The 23,674-nt window shown below is 38.8% G+C and overlaps 1 protein-coding gene across 1 annotated transcript; it reads left to right on the top strand.

Moving 5' to 3' along the window:
• Positions 1–1,164: 1,164 nt before the first annotated feature.
• Positions 1,165–16,481, top strand: snx27a (sorting nexin 27a). The gene is made up of 13 exons (XM_026348180.1): positions 1,165–1,556; positions 4,142–4,367; positions 4,463–4,655; positions 4,850–4,914; positions 5,743–5,847; positions 6,574–6,652; positions 6,852–7,015; positions 8,426–8,515; positions 9,546–9,695; positions 10,779–10,907; positions 11,105–11,164; positions 11,355–11,403; positions 12,296–16,481. The coding sequence occupies exons 1-13, from the start codon at positions 1,246–1,248 to the stop codon at positions 12,364–12,366; spliced, it is 1,692 nt and encodes a 563-aa protein (XP_026203965.1). The 5' UTR covers positions 1,165–1,245; the 3' UTR covers positions 12,367–16,481.
• The last annotated feature ends 7,193 nt before the right edge of the window (positions 16,482–23,674 follow it).

Below are 23,674 nucleotides of genomic sequence, written 5' to 3'. Positions count from 1 at the left end.
TAAAAAAATAAATACTAACGCATTTTAACTTAGATGAAATGCATGCTGGGAAGCATATGCAAATAAGCAAGCAATGTTTGTAGCAACCTAGTTTGATGAATTAACTAGGCTAATTAATCCATTTGACATTTAGTAAATTAAAGAGATCACTTGAAGTTATTTAATTATAATGAGTTAAAAATAAATGTTTATTAAATATTGATAACGTATTTTAAATGAAACCTGACCAGAGGTCTATCTGTGCTCACTTGAGATTTAGTATTCAGCCTTGGAAACAACGTGTTTCATTCAGTTTCTGAGGAAGACAGAAAGTGCCTTTTGTTTTAATTTGAATGAGGCTGAAAATGAAGTTGAAAAAATGTATTAGCCTTTTTCATCATGATTTCAGAGTTAAACCTTTTTAGAAAATACTTAATAGGAATTATAGTTCGCTTGATATGTCTGATAAGTGTAGATTACTGTAGGTCTACATCTAGGATTTCTGACATAGCCCAGTTTATTTTAGATGCTTACCATCAACACATGAGAGCACTGTATATGTAATGGATTATATGCATATATATTGTAATATGTTTTAGAATTTATCCTTATTTCCTCTAAAAGTAATGGGGCCTGGGCGCCTTGTGGTTTTGTAAATAAAGCATGAATTATTAATATTAATAATTACTATTTACAAGTTTACTGAACTTCCTTAGCTTTTGAACTTGTAACTTTTATTGATGCAAACAAATATATATATATATATTACAGTCATAAATTGTTGGTGAATGATGATGTACTGTCGGCAAACTTTAGGTGTTGTTGTACAATAAGTTGACTTTATATTTACATTTTAGCATTTACCATTATCCTGTAATTGTGGTGTGTGGTCACAGTGAGTGGTGTTCAGCAAAGGTTTTTGGTTTTAAGACACCCTGAAGTGACTTTTCCAGGATCCTGGAGAAGCCTTTTTATCTGAAATCATATACATGCACTCTCCAAACTAGACGTGTAAGAAGGAAGTTGAAAACTGCTGAAATCACCCTTTAACAAATGATATATGGAAGTATTGAGCATTGAAAACATGGGAGCAGACTTCCGGTGACGCCTCCGGGAGGAGGTCACGTTGTGAGTCCGTGTCTTGTGACACTAAGAGGGGCGGGTTATCAACAACAGAGTCGGTCTGTGCGGCGGGGACAGAGCTCGAGTGTTGTTTTGAATTTGCTAGAATACACCCTCTGGAGGGGGGTAGGGCCTGTGGATAAGATGGCGGATGTAGAAGGCGATGAAACTCGGTCGGCTCCACCGTCAGCATCCCGTAACGGTCCGGCCGTGTGCTCGTCGGTGGGCACCCCGGGTCAGAACACCGTTACGGTGTCGTCAGGTCCGCGGATAGTGAGGATCGTCAAGTCGGAGTCCGGCTACGGGTTTAATGTTCGCGGTCAAGTCAGCGAAGGAGGACAGCTCCGGAGCATCAACGGCGAACTGTACGCTCCTCTCCAGCATGTCAGCGCGGTTTTGCCCGGGGGTGCGGCGGACCGAGCCGGGATAGTAAAAGGTGACAGGATCCTGGAAGTGTAAGTCAGCTTGTGTCCGTCCAGTGGAGCCACAGAGTGACCAAGTGAGGCTAGCTGTCGAGGTTAGCCCGTGTGGATCCAGTGTCCAGCATGTGTTAACGTTAGCCACCTTCAAGACATAATGCACCTCGCTTGTGTGTTATGACAACAAAAGCACAGCTAATGAGTTATTTGTGAAGTTTACGACAATCTGTACTTAGCTAATTAAACATTTGCCCCTGTAGCTTCCCCAAGCTAACGCTGCTGGCTAGCTAACCAGCGAAAGCTAACCAGCTTACATAAGTTGAACAGCCTGTGCATGTTGATTAGCTTTAGCTAGCTAGCGAGTCAGGTAGCTGACATCTTGTTTAGCTAGCCCTTGGCGCAGTGACTGTTTCAGCATAACAGTTGCAAGGAAGGAATTTTAATGACAGCCTTGTTGACATTGCATTATTGTACACAAAGTAGTGTGGATGTGCATTTCGACCCTGCCCGAAGACAGTGGCTGACAGTGCTGTCACTCAAATTAAACATCACACAGTGAGATGTGAAGGCTTGTTGTCTTGAGACAGAGGAGCTTGAGTATTCCTGCTGTTTACATGAGACACTGTATATGCTGTTTGCTGTTTTCGTCTTTTATCAATACCAGTGTCCTTGAATGGTTTTGATATATGTGGCCAGATCCTGGAGACTCCTTGAACAAGTGGGTTTCTTTGGCCAGACTTTGTTGGTGTCAAGTGAACTGTCAGTCAGTTAGAAGAGATGTTGATTAAATTACTGCAATAACAGATGTGTAACAGCTGATTTAAATAGAAAAAATGTCCCCACATAGTGTATTTAATTCAAATATACAGACAGGTTTATAATACCCTCTGCCTCCATGACTGCATTCGGTCGTACTTCTATGCATATTATCAGTGACTCACTCGACACGAATGTAAACTTTGACCCTAACACGAGGTAAATGCTGGAAAGGGATATACAATACTACAGTTCTAAATGTTTCTGAGTCAGTGAGTATGTTCGATCATAATCTTGAGCATAATCTTTAAAGTTTGGGCTGTGAAATTATGTGTTTGTGTGATAGTACTGACTTCATAGCTACTGACTTTACTACTCTTCACATAAAAGAGAAGGGAAACAAAAAATAAGGAACTCTGGACCTACGGTTACTTGCTGATTTATCGGAAAGGTTTAACCCAACCTGTGTTTTCTCCATTATAGCAGCTAAATCTCCCTGTGGTCATATGACAAGAGCAATACCAATCATGTGACTTATTAACCAGCTTGACCATTTCACAAAAACTTAAAACGGTAATCTTGTAAATCGTGTCATATAGCAATATTTAATTTAAGTCTTATAAATCAGAAAAGGTAAACAAAAAAAATCTGCACTCTTTAGATTTGATAAAATATTCAGATATTTATTCATTAAAAAAATAACCATTATCTTTCCGTTGAGGTCTGCTTGCATATGACTATTTGATATAAATTTTTTTCTTTTGCTCTGTTTTAGCTTATCAGACACAATATTCCTACTTTATTTTTAAATTGGTTTAATTTATATTCTAGACTAATTTAAGGTACCAGTTCATTTGTTGCTAACACCTAACTGAGGCACCTTTCTGGCACTGCTGTATTTCTGTTTTGTCTAACAAGAGAATAACGGGATCCCAGTTGTGTTGATACCAAAACATCTCCCTTTAGTTAAATCTTTTTGGTCACCGCTTAGCACAAGTTTAACTATTCAGCAAAGCAACACAAAATTTACACAATACAGGTAGTATTTTTATTTTCACTAAATTATTCCTAAGGTTTTTTTCACTCAGTCTCATGTGAACATAACACATTGCATGGACCTACTGAATGCTCACACTCTTGCTTGCTCTTTTCATGTCATGCTGTTTCTCATAGGAAGATTAGCAGAGACACCTGATGCTGGTGCCATCTGGCCTCAGCCAAGCCAAAAAGGGAGGTGTCTCAACACTAAATGGAAAGGAGACATTAGACCCGACCTGGTTACTTAGCACTCCCAACATTGTCTTTGTCCATGAAGGGCAAAATGTGCTGACTTATCACACATTATAACAGAACAATGTACAGGAAGCATATTTATAGCGTATAACAAAATGGTATAAATATGCACTGCATAACTGAGCTTGTCATGTCATTGTTATTTTTAGGAAACCTAACCTTATTTATTATTTAAACCTAATTTATTAAGCCGTAAAATGTTTGTATTACCAGTTGTATTCATTCAGTCACGGCAAGCTGACAACTCGGTTTTTGCGCCACAGCCTGGTTTCATTTTACCTTACATGAAACTGATTATTCACAGGATTTTAAATGCAGTAAAAACAAACTACCCATATCAGGTCCATATTTGATTAGGGTATTGAAATCTGTTTGTGGAGATGTTTTCAAAAGTGCTGTGCTGTGCATTACTAGTATGGCAGACGATTTCTAGAAAGTGAAATGACACTGAAATGTAATTTTGAAACATTTATTGATCATGTGAAATATGTGTGCATAAAAGTTTTCTAATTCTTTGTTTACTTTTCCCTACCCTTTCCTCCATCCTCCTCTTTCTGTCACTTTTTCTCCAGTAATGGGGTGAGTGTGGAAGGTGCCACCCATAAACAAGTAGTGGACCTGATCCGTGCAGGGGAAAAAGAGCTGGTTCTGACTGTGCTATCTGTTCCACCTCAAGAGGCTGATGGATTGGAAGGAGGGGAGGATGTCCAACCCAACTACGACTACAGTGACAAGCAGGCTGTGCCCATTTCTATTCCCACATACAAACATGTAGAACAGCACTCCGAGAGGTTTGTGGTAAGTGCAGACTGGACGAATGACCCTTTTTTCTTCCTCAAAACAGCCTCGTGTGGCTTCTCTAATTCTGTTCTGATTTTGTTTAATGGCCATAGGTGTACAATGTGTACATGTCGGGTAGGCAGCTCTGCTCAAAGCGGTACCGGGAGTTTGCCATCCTCCACCAGAACCTTAAGAGGGAGTTTTCCAACTTCAACTTCCCAAAGCTTCCCGGGAAATGGCCCTTCTCCTTGTCTGAACAGCAATTGGATGCTCGTCGTAGAGGCTTGGAGGAATATCTTGAGCGAGGTAGACTAAATTTGAAAAGTCACTAGTATATGTTAACAGCTGTGTGTTTTCAAAGCCCAAAAGCTGTTCAGGCTGTTTAGTTCTATCAAAGTACATATTACCTACAAATACCTAAAGAGTAAAATGTTATTTTAGTTTTAGTTTTTAGATTTACTTTGACTTCCCTCTTTCTCTCCTTCCATCTACATTTGTAGTTTGCTCTGTGCGGGTGATTGGGGAAAGTGACATCATGCAGGAGTTTCTGTCTGAATCAGATGAGGTATGTATTTGCCTATCTGATGTACTTTCTGTGATGTTCCAGTTTGAAAGAAATTGATTTTGTATTTTATAAATTCTGTGGTATGAAAGATGTTCTTGGTATCCAATATCGGAAACTGAGCTTATTTAAGAAAATCTTGACAAATTCTTGACCTGCTCCTGTTTAAACAACACCTGTTGCAGTTAGGTTTCATTGCTTGAAAGTAGCTGACTGGAAGTCTGGAAATCAGATAGTTTATTGCATTGCCTTCCTAGAGTGAGAAATTACCTCAGCAAATTAAATTCAGTATTACTGATTTAATTCCATACTTAAAGAAACACAATTAAGAGGATTACCAGGGCTGAAACAATTCCTCAAGTAACTCAAATAACTGGATTACTAAAAATCCTTGAGGCAAATTCTTTTCATCAGGGCTTTGTTTAATCCATATATTTATATACAGTTTGCTGTATTTTGCATGGATAGGTATTAGTGCTGAGCAATGTGGCATGTAGTACTGTGGCGTGTAGTAGAATATTGACACTATTACTTTGTGCAATTTAAGAAAAGAAAAAATGTATTTTTTTGTTAAAGAAAGCCAATTAGTTGTTTATTTTAGGTGATTTGTCTAATTTGTACATGGAATGATTAGTAGAATGCTTAAATACTAGAATAATTGACAGCATAACTGCAGCCCTGCCTCTTGCAGATGTGGTTGTAGCTGTGGTTTCGTTTTTTTGCTGAAAGCTGCACTTGCATGCACACTCTTGCAGGCACATATCCCTGTTAAACTTCACAAGTTATTTCAGCTCTCCAACCGTTCTTGTTATGTTGTGCTTCGCTTCACAGAACTACAATGGAGTGACAGATGTAGAACTGCGGATAGCACTGCCAGACAAGACCACTATCTCGGTCAGAGTCCGCAAGAACAGTACCACAGACCAGGTTTACCAGGTGAGACTAAATAATACTCTGCCCACCAAAAAAAAAAAAAAGTCACACACTCTAATATTTTGTTAGACCGCCTTTAGCTTTGATTATGGCACACATTCACCGTGGCATAGTTTCAATAAGCTTCTGCAATGTCACAACATTTTATTCACGTCCAGAGTTGCATTCATTTTTTGCCAAGATCTTGTGTTAATGATGAGAGAGTCAGACCGCTGCGCAAAGTCTCCTCCAGCGCATCTCATAGATTTTCATGGGGGTTAGGGTCTGGACTCTGTCTCTGATGTGTCGTGCCCCCTAAATCACTCTTATACAATTTGAGCCCGATTAATCCTGACATTGTCATCTTGGAATATGCCCATTGATGGAATAACCTGGTCATTGACCTCATTCTTTGAACACATAATGTTGCTGAACCTAGACCTGACCAACTGCAGCAACGCCAGATCATAGCACTGCCCCCACAGATTTGACAGTTAGGGTTAACTTGTTTTTGGATGGACAATGTATCTGCAGATGCAAATAAATAGTTTTACTGTTGCTTGCTTGTTTTCTGAACTGGGCTTTGCATTCAGTCCTTTGCTTGAATTATGGTGGTAAATGCATGACTAATTTTTATATGTTTAGAAATAACATTTATGCTCAAAGAAAACCTGTAAGACCGAATTTATAAAACACACCTGTTAGGTTTAAACATATTACATTACTGATTCTGTAATTTTCTTCCCGTAGGCGTTAGTGATGAAGGTTGGAATGGACAGTATTATGGCAAGCTACTTTGCCCTTTTTGAAGTCATCAACCACACCTTTGGTAAGAACTGTTTATGTTTGAGTGTTTCACAGAGAAACTTTGTAAACCATTTCACATACATTTGTGTTAAATTTAAAAGCCTGGGGCAAAATCATTGTGTGACCACTATTTTTGAACTAAAGACTTGTGTTGTCCCACTGATGAGTTACATTCATTGTGTCTCGGGGTGTGTGCACCTTTCTTTCAATTTTTGTTGCAGTACGGAAGCTGGCGCCTAATGAATTTCCTCACAAGCTTTATGTGCAAAACTACACATCGGCAGTGCCAGGGACATGCTTGGCACTCCGCAAATGGTTGTTCAGCTTTCAGGAGGAAGAATTACTAAGAGACAACCCACTTGCACTACACTACTGCTTTCACCAGGTAATAATATAAATATATATTTTTTCAATAATAATCAAATCCAACTTTATTTTTTACATTTATTCATGGGAACTTGGCACAGAGTGTGATGTTCTGGGGTTTTCTCTGAAGGTCTTGAATGTTTGTTTCTGACATTTTGAGCTTTCATCATTTTTGGTCATAGATAATTTCTAGCCATAATCATGGAAATTTACTATAATCCTCTGCTTCTTTTTCCTGAACCTCATTTATAGTTTTTTTTATGTTTAAAGTGTGAACCAGTTTATTTACATTGGCCTCCATGCCAATGAACTAAAAATAGCCATAGCAGCAGAATCATCCTACAGGCTGTCCTCTGCCTAGCAAAGGTCACTAACTGAAACATTACAGGCATGTGAGGTTCAGCAGTGACCCAATAAAGTAAAATCTACTAGAAAAGTCAGCATTTCTCAGTGCTTGTACTACTGACAAGCAAGAAAACAAACTTTCCAGAATAGCAAAACGTGCAATAACTATGTGGAAGTTGAGTCATGGCAACTTCTTGTTAGATTGAAATGCTACTCATCCAAGTATCTTCTTCAGTGCAATAACTAGCACTTAGCAGCAGTGGAAGCAAGCTGTGAACAACAACACGGGATATCTTTCAGTGCTGGTTTTGGTAACTGCCAGCTCCAGAAGGAAATCTGGCTCTTTAGCTGCTAAATGCTCCACTATTTTCACCAGTTGCTAACTGTTTCTAATTGCTCTGACCACATGGCGTAAAGCTCTTTTCTACCACATGGTATCAACTTTACTCAGATATTTTGGATTTCCATCAGGCAAAAGTTGTGGATGGTAGCTGGTACTTTTTTATGTGACACTAAGGTTGTAAGCCAGCTGAGGTGATGCCAAAAGATGTTAAAAACGCTACTGCTAGCCACTGATTGGTGTAAACGGCTACAACCACAGTTGTCATTGTTGTTATTTCCAAAACTCTCAAGAATTTTTTTTTTCAGCAATGCAATAATATCATTATTATTATTATTATTATTATTATTATTATTATTATTATTATTATTATTATTATTATTATTATTATTATTATTATTATTATTAGCAGCAGCTTTTACAGCTGAAAACATCTGTCTGCTATGATTGCAAATGATGTTATGAGACCAGACAGCTGGACACTGAGCTCCTCAAACTTCATGACAACTGAAAAGTCATGTGATAGTTCTCTTTAGTTTTACCACTTTGAACAACCTCCTTTACACATTTCACACTCACATATTTAATATTAACACCCCTTTTCAAATGTACACAAGAGCAGACTTTGTTCTTGCTCAGTGTTTTAAATGAATAATCATTTTTGTTCTCTAACCTCAAATGAATAATGTTGTATCTTTACATACTATCGTGACTCCCTATTAACCCTACCTCTTATCTGTCCAGGCTTTGGATGATGTGAAGAAGGGATTCATAAAAACAGAGGACAAATCCTACCAGCTGCAGAAACTGGCAGAACAGCGCAAAATGGCCACGGTCAGTCTCACAGATCAGTCTTTGTTCGGGGAGGGGATTAGGATGACTACACTTTTTGCCTGCTGACCAGAGCCATCACCAAAATGTTACCAAATAAGAAAGGGCTGAAGAGTCGAAGACTTTTTCACACTTCACAATACAGCCCTGTATGGTATAAACAGAGATAAAGCCACTGTGTTTAGATTAATGATTAACTGAAAGTGACTTGTGCATGTGAATGTGACGGCTCCTTTGTGGATTCAAACTACATTCATAGCTATGCAGCCGCTAAGCATTACATTTACAAGCTTTAAGGCACAACTTTAGATGATCATTTATTTACACTTCAGTGATCCAACAGTTACAAATGATCCTGTGACTAAAAACAACCAGGGGGAGAAACTAATGCTGTCAATCATAGTCTTTAAAAGAAAGGATATTGACAGAGATTATTTTAAGAAATAAAAAAGAAAAGGAAACTGCATTCGGAGCATCTATAGTATGATGTTTTATGACCTAAATTCATGTGTCTGAAAGTTTCTGTTCTTCTGCATGAGCTGTAATCATGGCTTAAGAAGACATTTAGGACTTATGGACAGTAATGTTAACTGTGGTTAACAGCGGGGCCACAGCTACTTACTGACACTCCCCCACAAACACACACCAGCGAGTGTCTCATCTGTAAACTGTTAACCTGGCACCACTGATATCCACACATTGACTATCTCAAAGAGCCATTTGTGTGCTTGTAGTGACCATCAAATCTCCAACTGACTCTCTGTTTCATCGGTGAAAAGTTTGACACTATCTTCTTGTGACTGTTAACTTTGATACTGTGTTCTCACTGCTTTGTTGAATTTTTAAATATATTGCGAGGCTTCTAACAGAATGCGATGGTGTAGTTAATCTTTTAAGTCTAGATTTGCACTGCCTTTAGATACAACAGTAATGTAGTTGGGAGTACAAAGTATTTGGACAAATAAAACTGATGTTTTGACCGTAATTAAGTTATAGTGACTGATGTATGTGCTGTATAATGCTTTTCTTTTAGTACCTGAGCCTATTGCGAACATGTGAGGGTTACAATGAGGTGGCCTTCCCCCACTGCTCCTGTGACTCCAGGAGGAAGGGACACGTCATTACAGCTATCAGCATCCATCACTTCAAGCTGCACGCTTGCACTGAGGACGGCACATTGGAGGTGAGTGTGTGCTTGTGCTAGTTTGAGGAAAAAGTGACATAGCACAATGCAAATGAATGATACACCTTATTCCTATTTAAAAGAATTGGACCAGTCTAAGCAATCATTTATTGTGGTGAAAATTTCATAGATATACAAACCGACTCTGTCTTTTATAATAAAAATAATTTCTCTATTTTCTCAAACAGATTAGTCAAATATTGAATTGTGATTCAAACTTTTGTTAGGCTAAACATATACGGCTACAGTGGTCGTAGAAAGTTTAATATTACGTAATAAGTCCGATTTAACCGAATGAGGAAATAAATCACACATATTTATTTGTTGTGGATTATGATCACAACATAGATATTTATGTGTCGAAAAAGTACATGAACCTTCAGTAACAAGTGAACCCATTTTTGCAGCACTAACTTTGACTGAATGTTTATGGTAACAGTTAACCAGCCCTGCACATCCTTTGGACTTTTAGCTTATTCCCCCTTCAAGGCTTCACACCTAAGAACGTTGTTGCCTGTCTTATATGAACTTCCTGCTTCAGTTGTTCCACAGCATTTGTTTACGATTAAGATCAGGACTTTCTCTCAGCCAATCTAAAACATTAAATATATACTAACACAATCCCTTTTAGTAGATTTCTGATTTATCCACATGGCCTTTAGCTGTAGACAAGCCAAGAATTGCTTCTTTTGAGAGTAGCAGCTTCCTCGTTGCTATCTTTCATGATCACCATTGTCGTTTAATGTTGACTGAATGGTGAACCAGTGCACATTGATATTAACCACTGCAAGAGATGTCTTTAGTTTGTTGTCCCCTGGGGTTTCTTGTGACTTCATTGTGATTGCACATGTTGCTCTTGGTATGATTTTTGTCGTTCAACCACTCTTGCCTCCACCGATAGAATACATACTTTTTAGAAAATACTTTTCTATCCCTTTTCAGCATGGTGAGGATCAACACGTCTTTTTTGTTGTTTTGTTGTTGTCATATTTATGCAGAAATAAAGAAAATTTAATAAACTTAAAAAAAAACGCTGTGTGTATGCACAAGGTTTACATATTCTCACCTCTTTCTCTAATTCAGAACCAGGTGATAGTTTTTGAGTGGGGGGAGATGCAGCGCTGGGATACTGACGAAGAGGGAATGGCTTTCTGCTTTGAATATGCTAGAGGAGAGAAGAAACCTCGCTGGGTCAAGATCTTCACTCCATATGTGAGTGTACACACCCCTGCACCATTTGTTTTTCTGTTATGCTTATACACTTACATATTCAGCACATTTACTTCACAAGAAAAAGAAGAAGCAAAAGCGACTGATAAAAACTTAACTTGTGTCTGTGACTTTGCAGGCTGGTTGTAGAATATAAAAAATGTATATAACAATTGTTTTTGCTTTTTTTCCCCTCTTAGTTTAACTATATGCATGAGTGTTTTGAGCGGGTCTTTTGTGAGCTGAAGTGGAGGAAACAGGTAAGGACCACTCCTTTCCCATTCCGAGAACCACATGACTCATTGCCAAGTTAGATGTTTTGTTTTGTTTTGTTTTTTCTAAACTATTTTTTTTATTATTCATTCAATAAGCTACTCACATGCTTTCTTCAAACTTTTGTTTAAAGTTATTAATTGTGTATTTCCTGCTTAATTATTTCTTTGCTGCCAGGTTGAGGAAGAAGCGTCTGACAAAGACAACAAAAACTGCAGTAACAATGGTAAGCAGCAACTCCAGTTAGTTTTATTGGCCTGAATACAAACAGATATTGTGATAATGTTTCACCCAGGGGGCATAAAAAGAGCTTTTTATAATTTATAGATATGTATTCAGAAATGCAACTGAGGTGGGCTTTGAACGATGGTGCCCATCAGCCAATATGAATTATGCATGTCTGGCTAAAGCTAAAAGGGCAAGGGCCGAAGTTGTATAAAAGTTGTATAAAAAAATCACGAGGAACATTAGTTCAGTGATATAAAATAACATCTATTCCTAGAAAATGTGCTTTTATAAACTTTGTATAGTTTATTATATCTTTGTGGCAGCTTGTATTGCATTTTTAAGAAACTGAACAAAGTGGAGGGAAAATTGCAAAGGCTGCATTTTATAAACAATTCGCTAGATCCTTACAACATACTTAGAAACTTAAAAAAGAGTAGGTTCTCCTTCAGTATTATCTGATTATCAGAGTAAGGCACACTGTTGTATTTGTGCATACAGTGGAACAAGGAGACAGTATAGACATGTCTGTGTCTTGGAGATAGAGACACATAAGGGAGAAGCTGAAACGTATTACCCATGTGAGACAGCACATGACCAGCAATACAAAATTACTGTGTGGACAAGCAACTGCAAGGCAAGAGGATAAGGGACAAACCTTTTAAGTTACAGGAACAGACACTGAGCAGAGGACTGAGATGCTGAGATAAGTGAGAAACACCCAGATATAGTATGAGGGCTTCAGCAGAGGGACAGTTAAAAACTGGCCTCAATGCCACCGCTGCTCAGACGCACTGACATCTCTGTTGTTGCAGCGTTTTCGAAAGTCACATGACACGCGGAAAAAGCCAGTCATTCAGACTTGTCTTGTGAACTGTCTCTCTGTGTTCCAGAGTATCTGCCTCCTCTGGAGACACAGCAGAAGGGATGGCGCCACCTAGGGGGGGAGATTGCAACTTCCTAAAACCATTATCACTTAAACTAGAACTGGTTCACTTGCCATCATCACAGCCACCCCCAGAGAACGCCCATCAACAAATACAGAACTGAGTGACAGACTGAGGCGATCCATGCCCCGAAAACGAACTGGAAGTGACAAATTTGGGAAATTGGAATAGATACATTTAACCTAACCCAGGGATACACACAGAAAGAAGAGGAATGAAGGAAAATAAGCAAATGTCAACTTTTATGTCATTTACTAGATCTTCATAGTGTGTCTGTTGTTTTCCTCCATGTATCCCTCCTGCAATTTGGGCAGGACACAAGAAAATTCTCGCCAATGATCAAAAGGTAACGCGTGCATGTGGTGGGTGAGGTCAGGGTTACTACAACTCTGCAACACTATTTGCGCAAAGGGAGCACCTTAATGAAACGTCACGTGACAAAGGAACTGACATCCAGGATGGGATTGTGATGATTGGCTCGGCCCCAAGCGGATGGAGGATGATGGAAAATAAGAAGGGAGGGATACAGAAAAATGTGGTTTTTCATGTCACAGTAAATGATAAAGAAGAAAAGCAAAGAAACGCTTGACACTGATGGTGGACATTAACACAAAAATTATGTTTTCTATCTATCAAGTCAGAAATATTCTGTCTTTGTCAGAAAACATACGTGACACAAATGTAACTAACAGAAAACTGATGTGAGGGGACATGTTCATAATTATGTGTATGTTTAACAATCTTACTTCTGATGAAATATAAATTAATATAAGACCTATAATAATTGGTTTCTTGATCTAACACAATGAAACACTAACTGAACTGCGTTCGAGCTGCTCTAACTAATCTCCATTGTCTTCTGGTCTAACCCACAGTATTTCAGTAACGCTGTCTGTTGGCAGTTGGCCATTAATGTCACTTGGGTATATATTCCTCTCTGAAGTGTTTTACTGTGGTGATTTTGCAGAGCTTGGAAGTTGAAAGGAAGAGGCTTTCTCATTCTCAGCTTTGTGCAGAGATGGCGTCCTGAACAAAGCACTGATGCATATTTTTCTCATGTTCTACACAGGGAACATGAACAGTGAATTGTGAATATAAGGATGGGGCTGTTGAGCTGCAGTTTTGTAAACAGGCAGCAGGGAGCAGCAGAGTGCAAGACAGATTTAGTTGGAGGCTTTGAGCAGAAATAGAAATCTACTCAGAGTCTTAAAGACTGATCCCTTGGGATGTGTAACTCACCTAAAAGTATCACTCCACAGTCTGTCCATTTACCACCTTAGGAGGACAGGCGTGTGTGTGTGTGTGTGTGTGTGTGTGTGCGCGTGCGTATGTGCGCGTGTGTGTGTGTAGATGGTGTAGGAAGTGGTGTGACTGCATCCACAGCCATCAGCATACGTAGCAATGCAGGCAGCTGCCTGCCTCTTACTGCACCTACATGGATACAGTATTAGTTGTGTGTGAGCACATGTCATGATTATAGGACCGATTACTACGATTTACACGATTTGTTGTTTGTTTTCAAGCTTGTCACAAAATGACGTGTGTTTGTGTTCTTCTTTTTCTCTGTAGACTTCAGCTTAAAAACAATTCTCATTAAGTGAGTAAAATGCAAGTTTAAATGTTGATTTTAAAAAAAAAATAGCATCTGAATTAAGACATTGTTTGTCAATGTAGTCATTTGAACTGAATGCTACAGAGTTTTGTTTATCCCTCCTAAGGGCTCGTACTTTATCTCAGACGATTCAACCTACTCATTCTCGTCCTTCACTCACTTTCTGGCAGCAACGGAAAAAACAGAAATGGAAGATGTTTATTTTCTAATCACCCGCACTATTAGAGCACAAGTTTAACTTTAAGGATTTGTTTTTACAGTTGTATTATGTTGATTTCAGTCAGTTACAACAGAGTGTGTATGTGTGTCCTCTGTGTTTATCATTGACATTGCTGATAAGCTTTTAGGCTCTGATTAGATGTTTCTGATGAGCTGTCAGTGTGAGATCCACAAAATGAAGATGGGTTTTTGTCTCTGTGTGACAGCGGGGACGCCAGACAGATGGAGACAAATGAGAGGCGTCTCCTATTGTCTAGCAAACATTCACAATCGCTCATCGTCTCTCAGCCTAACACACACACACACACATATCCATATCTCCGTCCTTCTCTGTATTTATAGTTTGACAAAAATGGTTAGTGCAACATCACAAGATAGTTTGTTGCTCCAGTTGTTGCCTCTGAGGGCAGGTCTCACTTACTCAACAGCCTATAGCAATACATACCACACTGTAGCAGCATGATGTGTCTTACACACACAGCAGAGATCGCTGGATAGAGAAAGACACAGCAATGTGAAGATTCCTGGATGGTCATTTTGACAGCCAAAGTAATAGCCAATTTAGAGATGGATGACATAAGAATTGGAGCTGTTCAACCATGATGTTTTGGTTTTTTTTGTTGTTGATGTAGAGGGAGAGGCAGATGGGGGTTATGTGATTGTGTGTGTTGGCATGTCTGTCCTCTGCTCTTACTCTCTCCAGGTTGGTCTCCCATCATCATAGGTGGATGTGGTTGCCGTGGCAGCACCACGTTGGCTCAACACGCTCAGTGCAGCCTCTGTTCCTTTTATTCCTGTCAGCCAACTGACTCACTCCTCCCAATAATGTATTCAAAGCAGTGTTTTTTACTGTTTGATGTTTGTTCTATGTCCCTGTGGCTTGTGCTGCTGTGAATAGGCGTTTAGAAAGCTGCTGTCTTTTTGTTTTGTGTTTGTGTGTTTTGGTTTGTCTCGTCTACGCCAGGTGCCATCATACGCTCAGTGTCAGTCAGAGGCAGTTGTGCGTACCGTCAATTGTTGTCCGTTTTGGTCATCAGTGACATTTATGTCATAGACACAGCGTTTAGGTGAAAGCAGAGGGATGACGGGAATGTTAAGAAGCGCGTCTTTGTACGGTTGGCCTGTGTTTGGTTTGTGTTTTTGCTTGTCTGTGTATGCTGTGCTATGGGCCTGTGATGACATGCTGGAAAGCATGGGCTTGTAGGTAAATGACTTATTTACGAAAAGAGGATTAAGTTTCACACAGGACCTTAGAGATAAAAAAAAAAAGAATAATGCTGGATTGTGCAACAAACACAGTGGCAGTAGAATAAAAAAAAAAACATTTCTGCATGTGTGGACCGCACATGAGCCACAGAAAGTTTGTTCTTCACAAATACCACAGAAATGATCATTTAATGGATGCAGTTACTATAGTAACACATCAGTTTTCTGAGACTTGTGTACCAAATCAGCATCGATTGCCATAGCATTCAGTGGTTAATATCGTTTCAGATATTTTCTGTATGACTTCTTCAGCATTTTACAAAAGTCAGACTTGAGTGTTTGAAGTGATTTTTGATAAGGCCTCTCAGTCGGCCTCTTTGCTTTGACACTGTTAAGTCAGAGCTGCTACATTAGTCTTATCATCAGCGGTTTTCTGTAAACTATTGAAGTTCATCAACCTCTGGAATGCACATCTGGTTCAGAGGGCACCAGCTGCTGGCTTTTCCATTTCAACTGACATGCCCTACCTATGAACATGAAGGGTGGATGTAAGTGCTGTTTAAAAAGTGTTTGCCTTTTGTGTAATTAATTTCTGTTCATTACTTTTAAACACAGGGCTTCTCCATAGCAAGTAGACAACAGCATTAATTAAAAACCTTGTTTGTCTGTCTTCAGCATAATCTGTAAATAGGTGTTTTAAAAGAAAAGAATATCCTTTGGACAAAATGCACTCGTTTTTTTTTTTTTTTTCTCCAATCAAAACGTTTATTTATTTAAGCAGAAATTATAAAAATTAGTAAATGACAGTGTCCAATGCAAGAGCCACTGTCTGTCATTAATGTTGTGGGGAGCAGCTGTATGGAGAATTAGCTAACCACACAATGAAACAAGTTATTTAAAAGACAACTGGTCTCACATTTACTAAGTGTCTAAAGACAATTAACACTTGATGCTGAACTAGGCAGCAAAATGGAGTTTTATATCTTAAAAAAGAAAAAACAGAGGTTTACTAACCAATATAAGAAAAAGGAACAAAGCTTTGAAAATGTTGTGTAGAGTTATAAATTGTAACAATATTTTAAATAAAGTTATATATTGGGAAAAATGCTGTTGGGCTGCATGTATTTACTCTCTCGGGATATTAAATAAACCAGGCTTATTTTCTTTATGCTGCCAGTAATCTGAATTGACTTCCCCGAGGCTTTTTACCTGTTGTTAAATGAAGCACTGAGCTTGTGTTTATCAATGTATGGATTCTCTTCCTGTCTAGAGAGACCTAGCCAATGTCAGGCCTGTCCCTCCCATAAAGACATAAAATGATAAATCTAGAGCAGTGCTCATCGGGGACCAATTATTCTCTTGAAGGAGAAAGACAAGTGCACCTAATAAGATTTTAATGTCTTTAAATTAGAATTGGTCAAAATGTTACAGCTCTACTGCAGATATTGTTTTAATGAGTGTTTCTCTTGTGAGCTGCCAAGCAAGGTGGTGATAGAATCTCAGTGATGCACTTTATTAAGTCTCAAGGTTTACTTTAACTACCTCCACTTTGGAGAAAGAAGTCCTGTAATTTGCGCATGTGTGGGAGGCATTTATGCAAATGGAGTTCTTATTGAGTCGCTGGTGGCAAATGTTAAGTTCAAAATTGTTTGTACAAAATAACTGAGCTTAGAGGCTGATATGTCTTTTTTTTTCTCAGCATTTCTAAACTGCGCTGCACAATTAAAAGTGAAGGACAGCTCATGAGAAGAAACAGATGTGACAGTTTATTGGTACATTTCAGTATCCTTATTCGTCTTTCAGTAGTTTAAGGATTCTCATGTGCTGTAAATACAAATGTACAATGTCAGTACTTTTCTGAAGTTAAGAACCAGTACTTTTCTGGTCCCTTGACAGGGAGCATGGTCACAAATGAAAGGTCCACAGGCACATTATTCTGGCAGAAACAGGCAAAGTGACATTTCTATGGTCACATTCTGCACACATCTTATTACTGTGCTGCAGGAGTGTTGCAGTCTGTGGGGTGTTGGTGGGAATCTGAGGTGAGGCTCTTTTCTTTTTTTTCTAGTCCAAAAATACAAGGCCCCTTAATGCACCTCATGGAACCAAGCCCATAAAATGTGTGCATTGGCACTGCTGAGGTGAAAATACTCATCTCATTAGAGCTGTCTCACGTGTGCACTATACACTGACAGCAGGCTGCCACCCTGACTTCGTTACCTGCCCCTGCGCTTCATGTTTATGTCTAACTCAGAGAAAAGGTAGAATATACAGTAAAATCTCTATAATTGATACTTATTCTCTGTCTGGTTTGAATTTTGACTCTTTGGTAGAACTGCTACTTCTGATGCCAATAACGAATGCAAGTCTTCAGAGTAAAAGTCCAATGATTGTTAGGCAGCAGGACTGTCTCCAGTAACACCCACTGGATACTGATTAGATGATCAAAATGTCTAGACATCAAGGTTAAAACTGAACTGAACTAAACTTGGATGAAGAAAGTGAGTTTTTAGATGTCTCATTGAACCAGAGCTGAACTCTGGCTCCTCTCAACCACATACAATATCACAGTGTTGCTTTGCAGCTTTCAGATGATAGCTCACACTGACTTCATTGAATAGTGTCACACAGCTGCATTTGTGCCATATTGAGAGAGGGGGCTGTGCAAAATTGATGCAACCTTTTAGTACCTATCTACAGGTAGAGACTGTAGGTCTCTTTCCAAGTCTGCCTAGTGTTTTAAAAAATGGCTACAGGCAGTGTATGCGGGGGTTTTAGTAGTGTTATTGTCATTTGAAGGAAGCAAATCCACATTACCAATAAAGATAAGAACATGTGTAGCATCTCCCCAGAGTAGTGCCTGCGTTTTGATAAATTTAATTTGAGATTTGTCTTTGAAATGACAACATAATGGAATTTAATTTGTTGTAGGGCAATTATAAAATAGCATTCAGTATGTATAATTGTTTCGACCTGACAGTTCACATCCACAGATCACATGCACCGTTTTTATTGGAGGCTTTTGAAGAAATGGTCCCCATGAAAACTGGTCTGTGAAAACCGTCTCACCCATACCTAAGCCCCCAAACCTAATTTGTCAAAGACTCCCCCTACTTGCAAATCCAAATGAAGCCCCTGCATGTAACTGCAGACTAACAGAACTGAAAGACAAATGTGTTTGGCGACATGTCCAGGGTTTACCCCGCCTCTTCGTTCAGTCACGGCTGGGGCTCCAGCACCTCTGCAACCCCTTAACAGGATAAACGGTTCAGATGATGAATGGATGGATGTAACTACTGCTTAAACAGCACTTCTGTGACTTTAATTCATTGTGCGTTAAGTGCTTCTTCACCTTGAAATAAAGTAATTAAAATGCTGGTGAACCCGTCTAAATATAGCTTTAAATGAAACCTTTTCATTTAATTAAATCTTTATTTTAAGTTTTGTATGTAAAATACAATGTTTTACAGCTGTTACGTAAAAATCCAGCAAAACATATAGTAGATGTTGGATTAGATTGTATCTATAATAATCTACCCAGTAAAAACTAATATTATAATGTATAATAATCTACAGTATAAGACTGAACAATATAGGAAAATAAAACAAGCCTTTTTAAGAGTAATGTTGTGTTTTGGTATGTTGAAACAGTAGTACATTTGTTGCGTGCTTGTGTTACTGTGGTGGTTGTGGTTTTCATTTGCACTCCTGAATTTCAGTCCTACTTGGAAACTTGCTTTTTTGCTTATTGAACTTTCTTAGTTTTTGGTCACGCTCACTCACTTCCTCTACAGGTTTAACATGAACTTTGTCCTTTGAAGTAAAATATAAAACAAGATGTCTAGGGTAAAACAAATAGACTAAATTTAATTAAAAATGGAACATGCTGCTGCTGAATCATCTGGAACAAAATATTTATGTAATCCTAATTTTGTAACCAAATCAGCTCATATTTATTCTAAATGTCTAAATTTCTATGAGCTGCAAATTAAGAAATCAATCCTTAGTAGGAAGGAGAGAAAGTGAGTCTTTTCCTACAGTAGGAGCAGCTCTCTCTCTGAACAGCCGAGCAATTTTATCTGTCAGGTTGGAATAATGTCCTCAGACTCACAGAGTGGCTGTTTAACCGGTGGTCACACCTGAGGCAAACTGTGTTAAGTCCATTTAATCTCCACTTCTGTTGAGGCTTCAGTGAAAACGGTGTGGGAGTCTCTCCAATGTGCCATTCTCAGTTTTATACAGAGGCAGCTGTGGCGGTCTTGTTCTGCTGGATTTATCCTTTGTGTGTGTGTGTGTTTATCCACCAACCCAAGCAAATTGCTTTTTTGTGTCTGTTCCTTGTCTGCTTCTCAGAATAGAAAGATGGATCTGACATCTCACATAATATTATATAACACAAAAAATGGTGTAATTATGTAATGTATAATTAAAAGGCACAGCAGCTGTAATTCCCTTCGTGTATAGGAGTTCTGGATTTTCCCTGTTTGTGTCTCCTTTTTTAGTAAACCCACTTGAGTTGCACTCAGTTGCAACATTCTCCAGAGAGGGGCCACTAAAGATGGTTTATAAGAACAGTTTGTCCCACAAACTGCTGTCGCATGTCAGAACATTTAAATACAGTTTCATCATTGTCATTACTTAGAAACACTTCTTAACTAGCGTCACAGTCTAGTTGCTGGTGCACAAAAATACAAAAAACACTTTTTCTCTTCCTGATGATACATGCGTGCAGTTTGTGAGACATTTGTCTTAAATTTTTTTAATGTTTTAGTCACAGGCTTTTGATGTGATTTATTGTGACTCTGTAATCTCGAGGAACATAACAAAGTGTCTAAAATAATCAGTGTCTGGAAAAGGCGGGCTGCATTGTGATTCCAGCCTCAGTGCTTTTCATCAGCCAGATCATTCACATGACATTTTAGCACTTCACCAGTTGACCTTGGCACTGTTTAAAAATAATAATAATAATGAACAGATGAGTCTCACTTCATCATTTCCAGTGCATAAAAAACTTGATTGATCCTCTCCGGTTGGAAATTGAGTATAATTGTTAATTAATTATAACTGGCGCCTTTGCCAGTGCTGTAGATTTTATAGGTCACTGAGTAGTAACTTCATAAATGAAACTCACCTAAATAAGGTAGATGTATTTTTATTGCACTGTCTTCTCCAGTTTAAGTTAGATATCAGAACTCAATCAACTCAGAGTCTGACTACAGCAGTACTGTAACATCCAGCCACCCTTGACTTATTGGTTAAGAGACCTGTGTTCTTCAGTATGGACACCTTGTGTCCACTTAACCTTGTGACCGTGGCGGCCCAGGCTGGTTAAACAGCCTCCAAAAGGTCTGTGAAGTGAGTGAATGTGGCTTGGCAGGATTAATCAAGCCCAATGACACATCTGTAGGATGGCTCGCTAGGAGAAGCGAGCATCAATCACCGTCTGAAGCATCTCTCGTGCTCTCTCTCTCTCTGCTTCTCGTCAGCCGTATCGACCAGTGCTTTGGGCCCTTGGTAATTAAAAGGCATTGATCAGCCTCAGCCGCAAAATGTTGGGATGCATTCATGCAGCACAGCACACTGGGACCATTAGAGAGAACAGGTGTGTATGCATACGGGTGGGTGATTCTGAATATGTTCAAACATGCTACATGTTTGCAATAAGCATGTTGTGCAAATGCTTAACGTGTAATGGATATGTGTGTTTTTCTGCAGCGCGTTTGCCTCCTACTGTTCCTCCTGGTGTGTTCAGCCGCTCTCTTTCTTTTTGGAGGTGAACTTATTTCTGATTCATTTGTATGCTTTGCAGATTTTAGCTACATACATATCGCCGGCCCATTTACACAGTCAGGGAACTGTGTGAGGCCTAATGTGCCTCCAGTGAGGTTCAGCTGAATTACTCTTCAGGGTAAAACATCTGAGGTCTGGGAGAAACCAATTGGTCCGCACTCTCTTATTAAATGAGAATTGGAGCAGAGAAAAAAAACAACAACAGCTGATTGATTCTGTGCATACACAAACCCTGAGGCTCATCTTTCCCATAGACACACACACACAGACAGTGTTTACACACGTTCTCCCTCTCTCTCTTTTATTCCATCTGAGCGAACACAGTAAATCTAAGTGCCTCTACATTGCTAGCACTGCACATTTTTTCGACCTCAGAGTGAAAGAGAGTTAGCCCGTGAAACAGGGCTGAATAAGGACCAGCTCACTACTATAAATACGCCTCTGACTCTTTACTCTGACACTGAGTTATACAGTGAAGGCCACAGAGCTACACACAATCCCAAAATCTGATGGACAATTTCTTGCATGAAACTCTGTCTCTAAATTCTGTTTATTTCTGTAGTACATATTTTCCCTTATAGTGTGATATATTACAGTGGCCTTTCATTTAATGCCGGTGACTGAGTTATGCTTGTCTGAGCGCCCATCTCTCATGACTCTGTCCCTCATAAATCCAATGAATTACCCAGAATACCCCCTCTTTTTGCCATTAAACCCCCCCTACTCTTTCTCTCATCTTACCTTCCCCCCTTCTTCACTTCCTGAAGGAGTGATCAATTAAATCCCTGTCCAGCTCTCACTGTGCGTCAGCACTTTCTCTCCTGCTCTTCCCCCCTTGCTCTGTCATTTTTCTCTTCTTTTTTGGCTGTCGGGCCAGCCACTGTCAACACAGAGACTAGGGAGCAGACCAGAGGTGATAGAAAACAAGATAATCCTTTATTTTTGGGATCTGAAATGCTCTGTACAGATGTGAGTGTTTAGGTGTCAGTATGTGCTGAAAGGAGAACATCCTTCTGCAAAAACCCCCAGGCAGGAAGTTTTCTTTCCACCTGCTACTTGACTTTAGAGAGGAAGTGAGAGGAAACAGAAGATGAAAAGAGGTTTAGAAATTGTTGCACTACTGTATCTACGCTCGATGAAGCAGTTCACAGTGTAAGAATGCATCAGCATAGACACTTGAGACAGACAGTGTAGGTCAGGAATGTAGTAAACATGTTTTTGTTCTGTTGGTATAACTTAAAACAATAATTTTAATAAATCTGCCCGTAATATCTATTTTTTATTGGAAAAAAATAGAGACTATGAAAACTAATAATGCCTAGATTTAGTTCTTTTCGTGGAATTTGTTGAAGATGAAGAAAAAAAACATAAAAACTCCACTCGAACTTTTTTTTTTGTACATTTCTCCAACTACAGCCAAGCAAACTGATTTCTCTATGTCTCTGCTTACAGTTTGAACGTGCGGTTAAACATTGTTGTTCATCCAAGGTTGTTATTTATACATTTATTTAAGCAAACCACAGGTACTCTTTATAGCATTACTGCTTTCACAAATATAGAAAGGTACATATATTCTGTCATGTATATCTATATATATCTATATTTGCTTTTTAGCAGCTGTGTTCCATAGCTGTGTCCCAAAAGTAGAAGAAAATGTGACAATATCTTGGAATCAGTGAAGCATCAGGAGGCTCAGCTATTACCTGTGCTGAAGTGTACAGAGAACAGTTGTTAAAGGCACAATTGTAGCTGAATGTCTGCTCTAGCTATTTCCTCTAGGTAGTTTGAATGACGCATTGTTCCCTTTTAATCGTGGCCTATGTGTGTAATCACTCCTTCATACAACATTGCCTGTACAATATACTTTTACTCTATAGTGAGCAGCAAATTGAAATTTCAGAAACTTGTGAATCATCATTTTGCATCATCAGTAATGTAGTGTCACTCTGGTAATTTGTATAAAATGTGACACAATGCATTGTATGATTGTTTGCAGAAATGATGCATGCCATCCTGGGAAGTGTGGGAACGAAATCATAAAAGTCACAAATTTCACACTAGGAATTCAGAAACTCTCCACTATATAGTACAAAGGGAACTGATTTTTGGCTCAGTGAGAAGTATAAAAGAAGTAGAAAATTTAAAGTCTAATTTATCTGTTAATTCAAAATTGTTTATGCATAATACAACTTCACAACGTGGCCACGCTGTGAGATTTTTAACATTTAATAGGAGCAGCTCTTTGTACCATGAACATTCAGCATACATTCAAAGTGCTGGCAGAGACACAAGAAAATCATTTATGGTTGTTTGTAAGTAAGTTCAGTCTCTCAAAGCCAAGACAGTTATCAATTATCTCTGGCAGCAGATTGTAAATCACCACTTTAACTGGAGTAAATGTCATGAAAATACACATGTAGTCAAATCTTATCTTTCATTTTAAAATTTTTTGTGAAATCAATCACCAAGCTGTAAACCTCTGCAGGTTGATGGGATGT

This window comes from Anabas testudineus, chromosome 11, assembly GCF_900324465.2.
Source record: "Anabas testudineus chromosome 11, fAnaTes1.2, whole genome shotgun sequence".
In the NCBI taxonomy this organism is placed as follows: Eukaryota; Metazoa; Chordata; class Actinopteri; order Anabantiformes; family Anabantidae; genus Anabas; species Anabas testudineus.
This window is presented reverse-complemented; position numbering and strand designations above follow the sequence as displayed.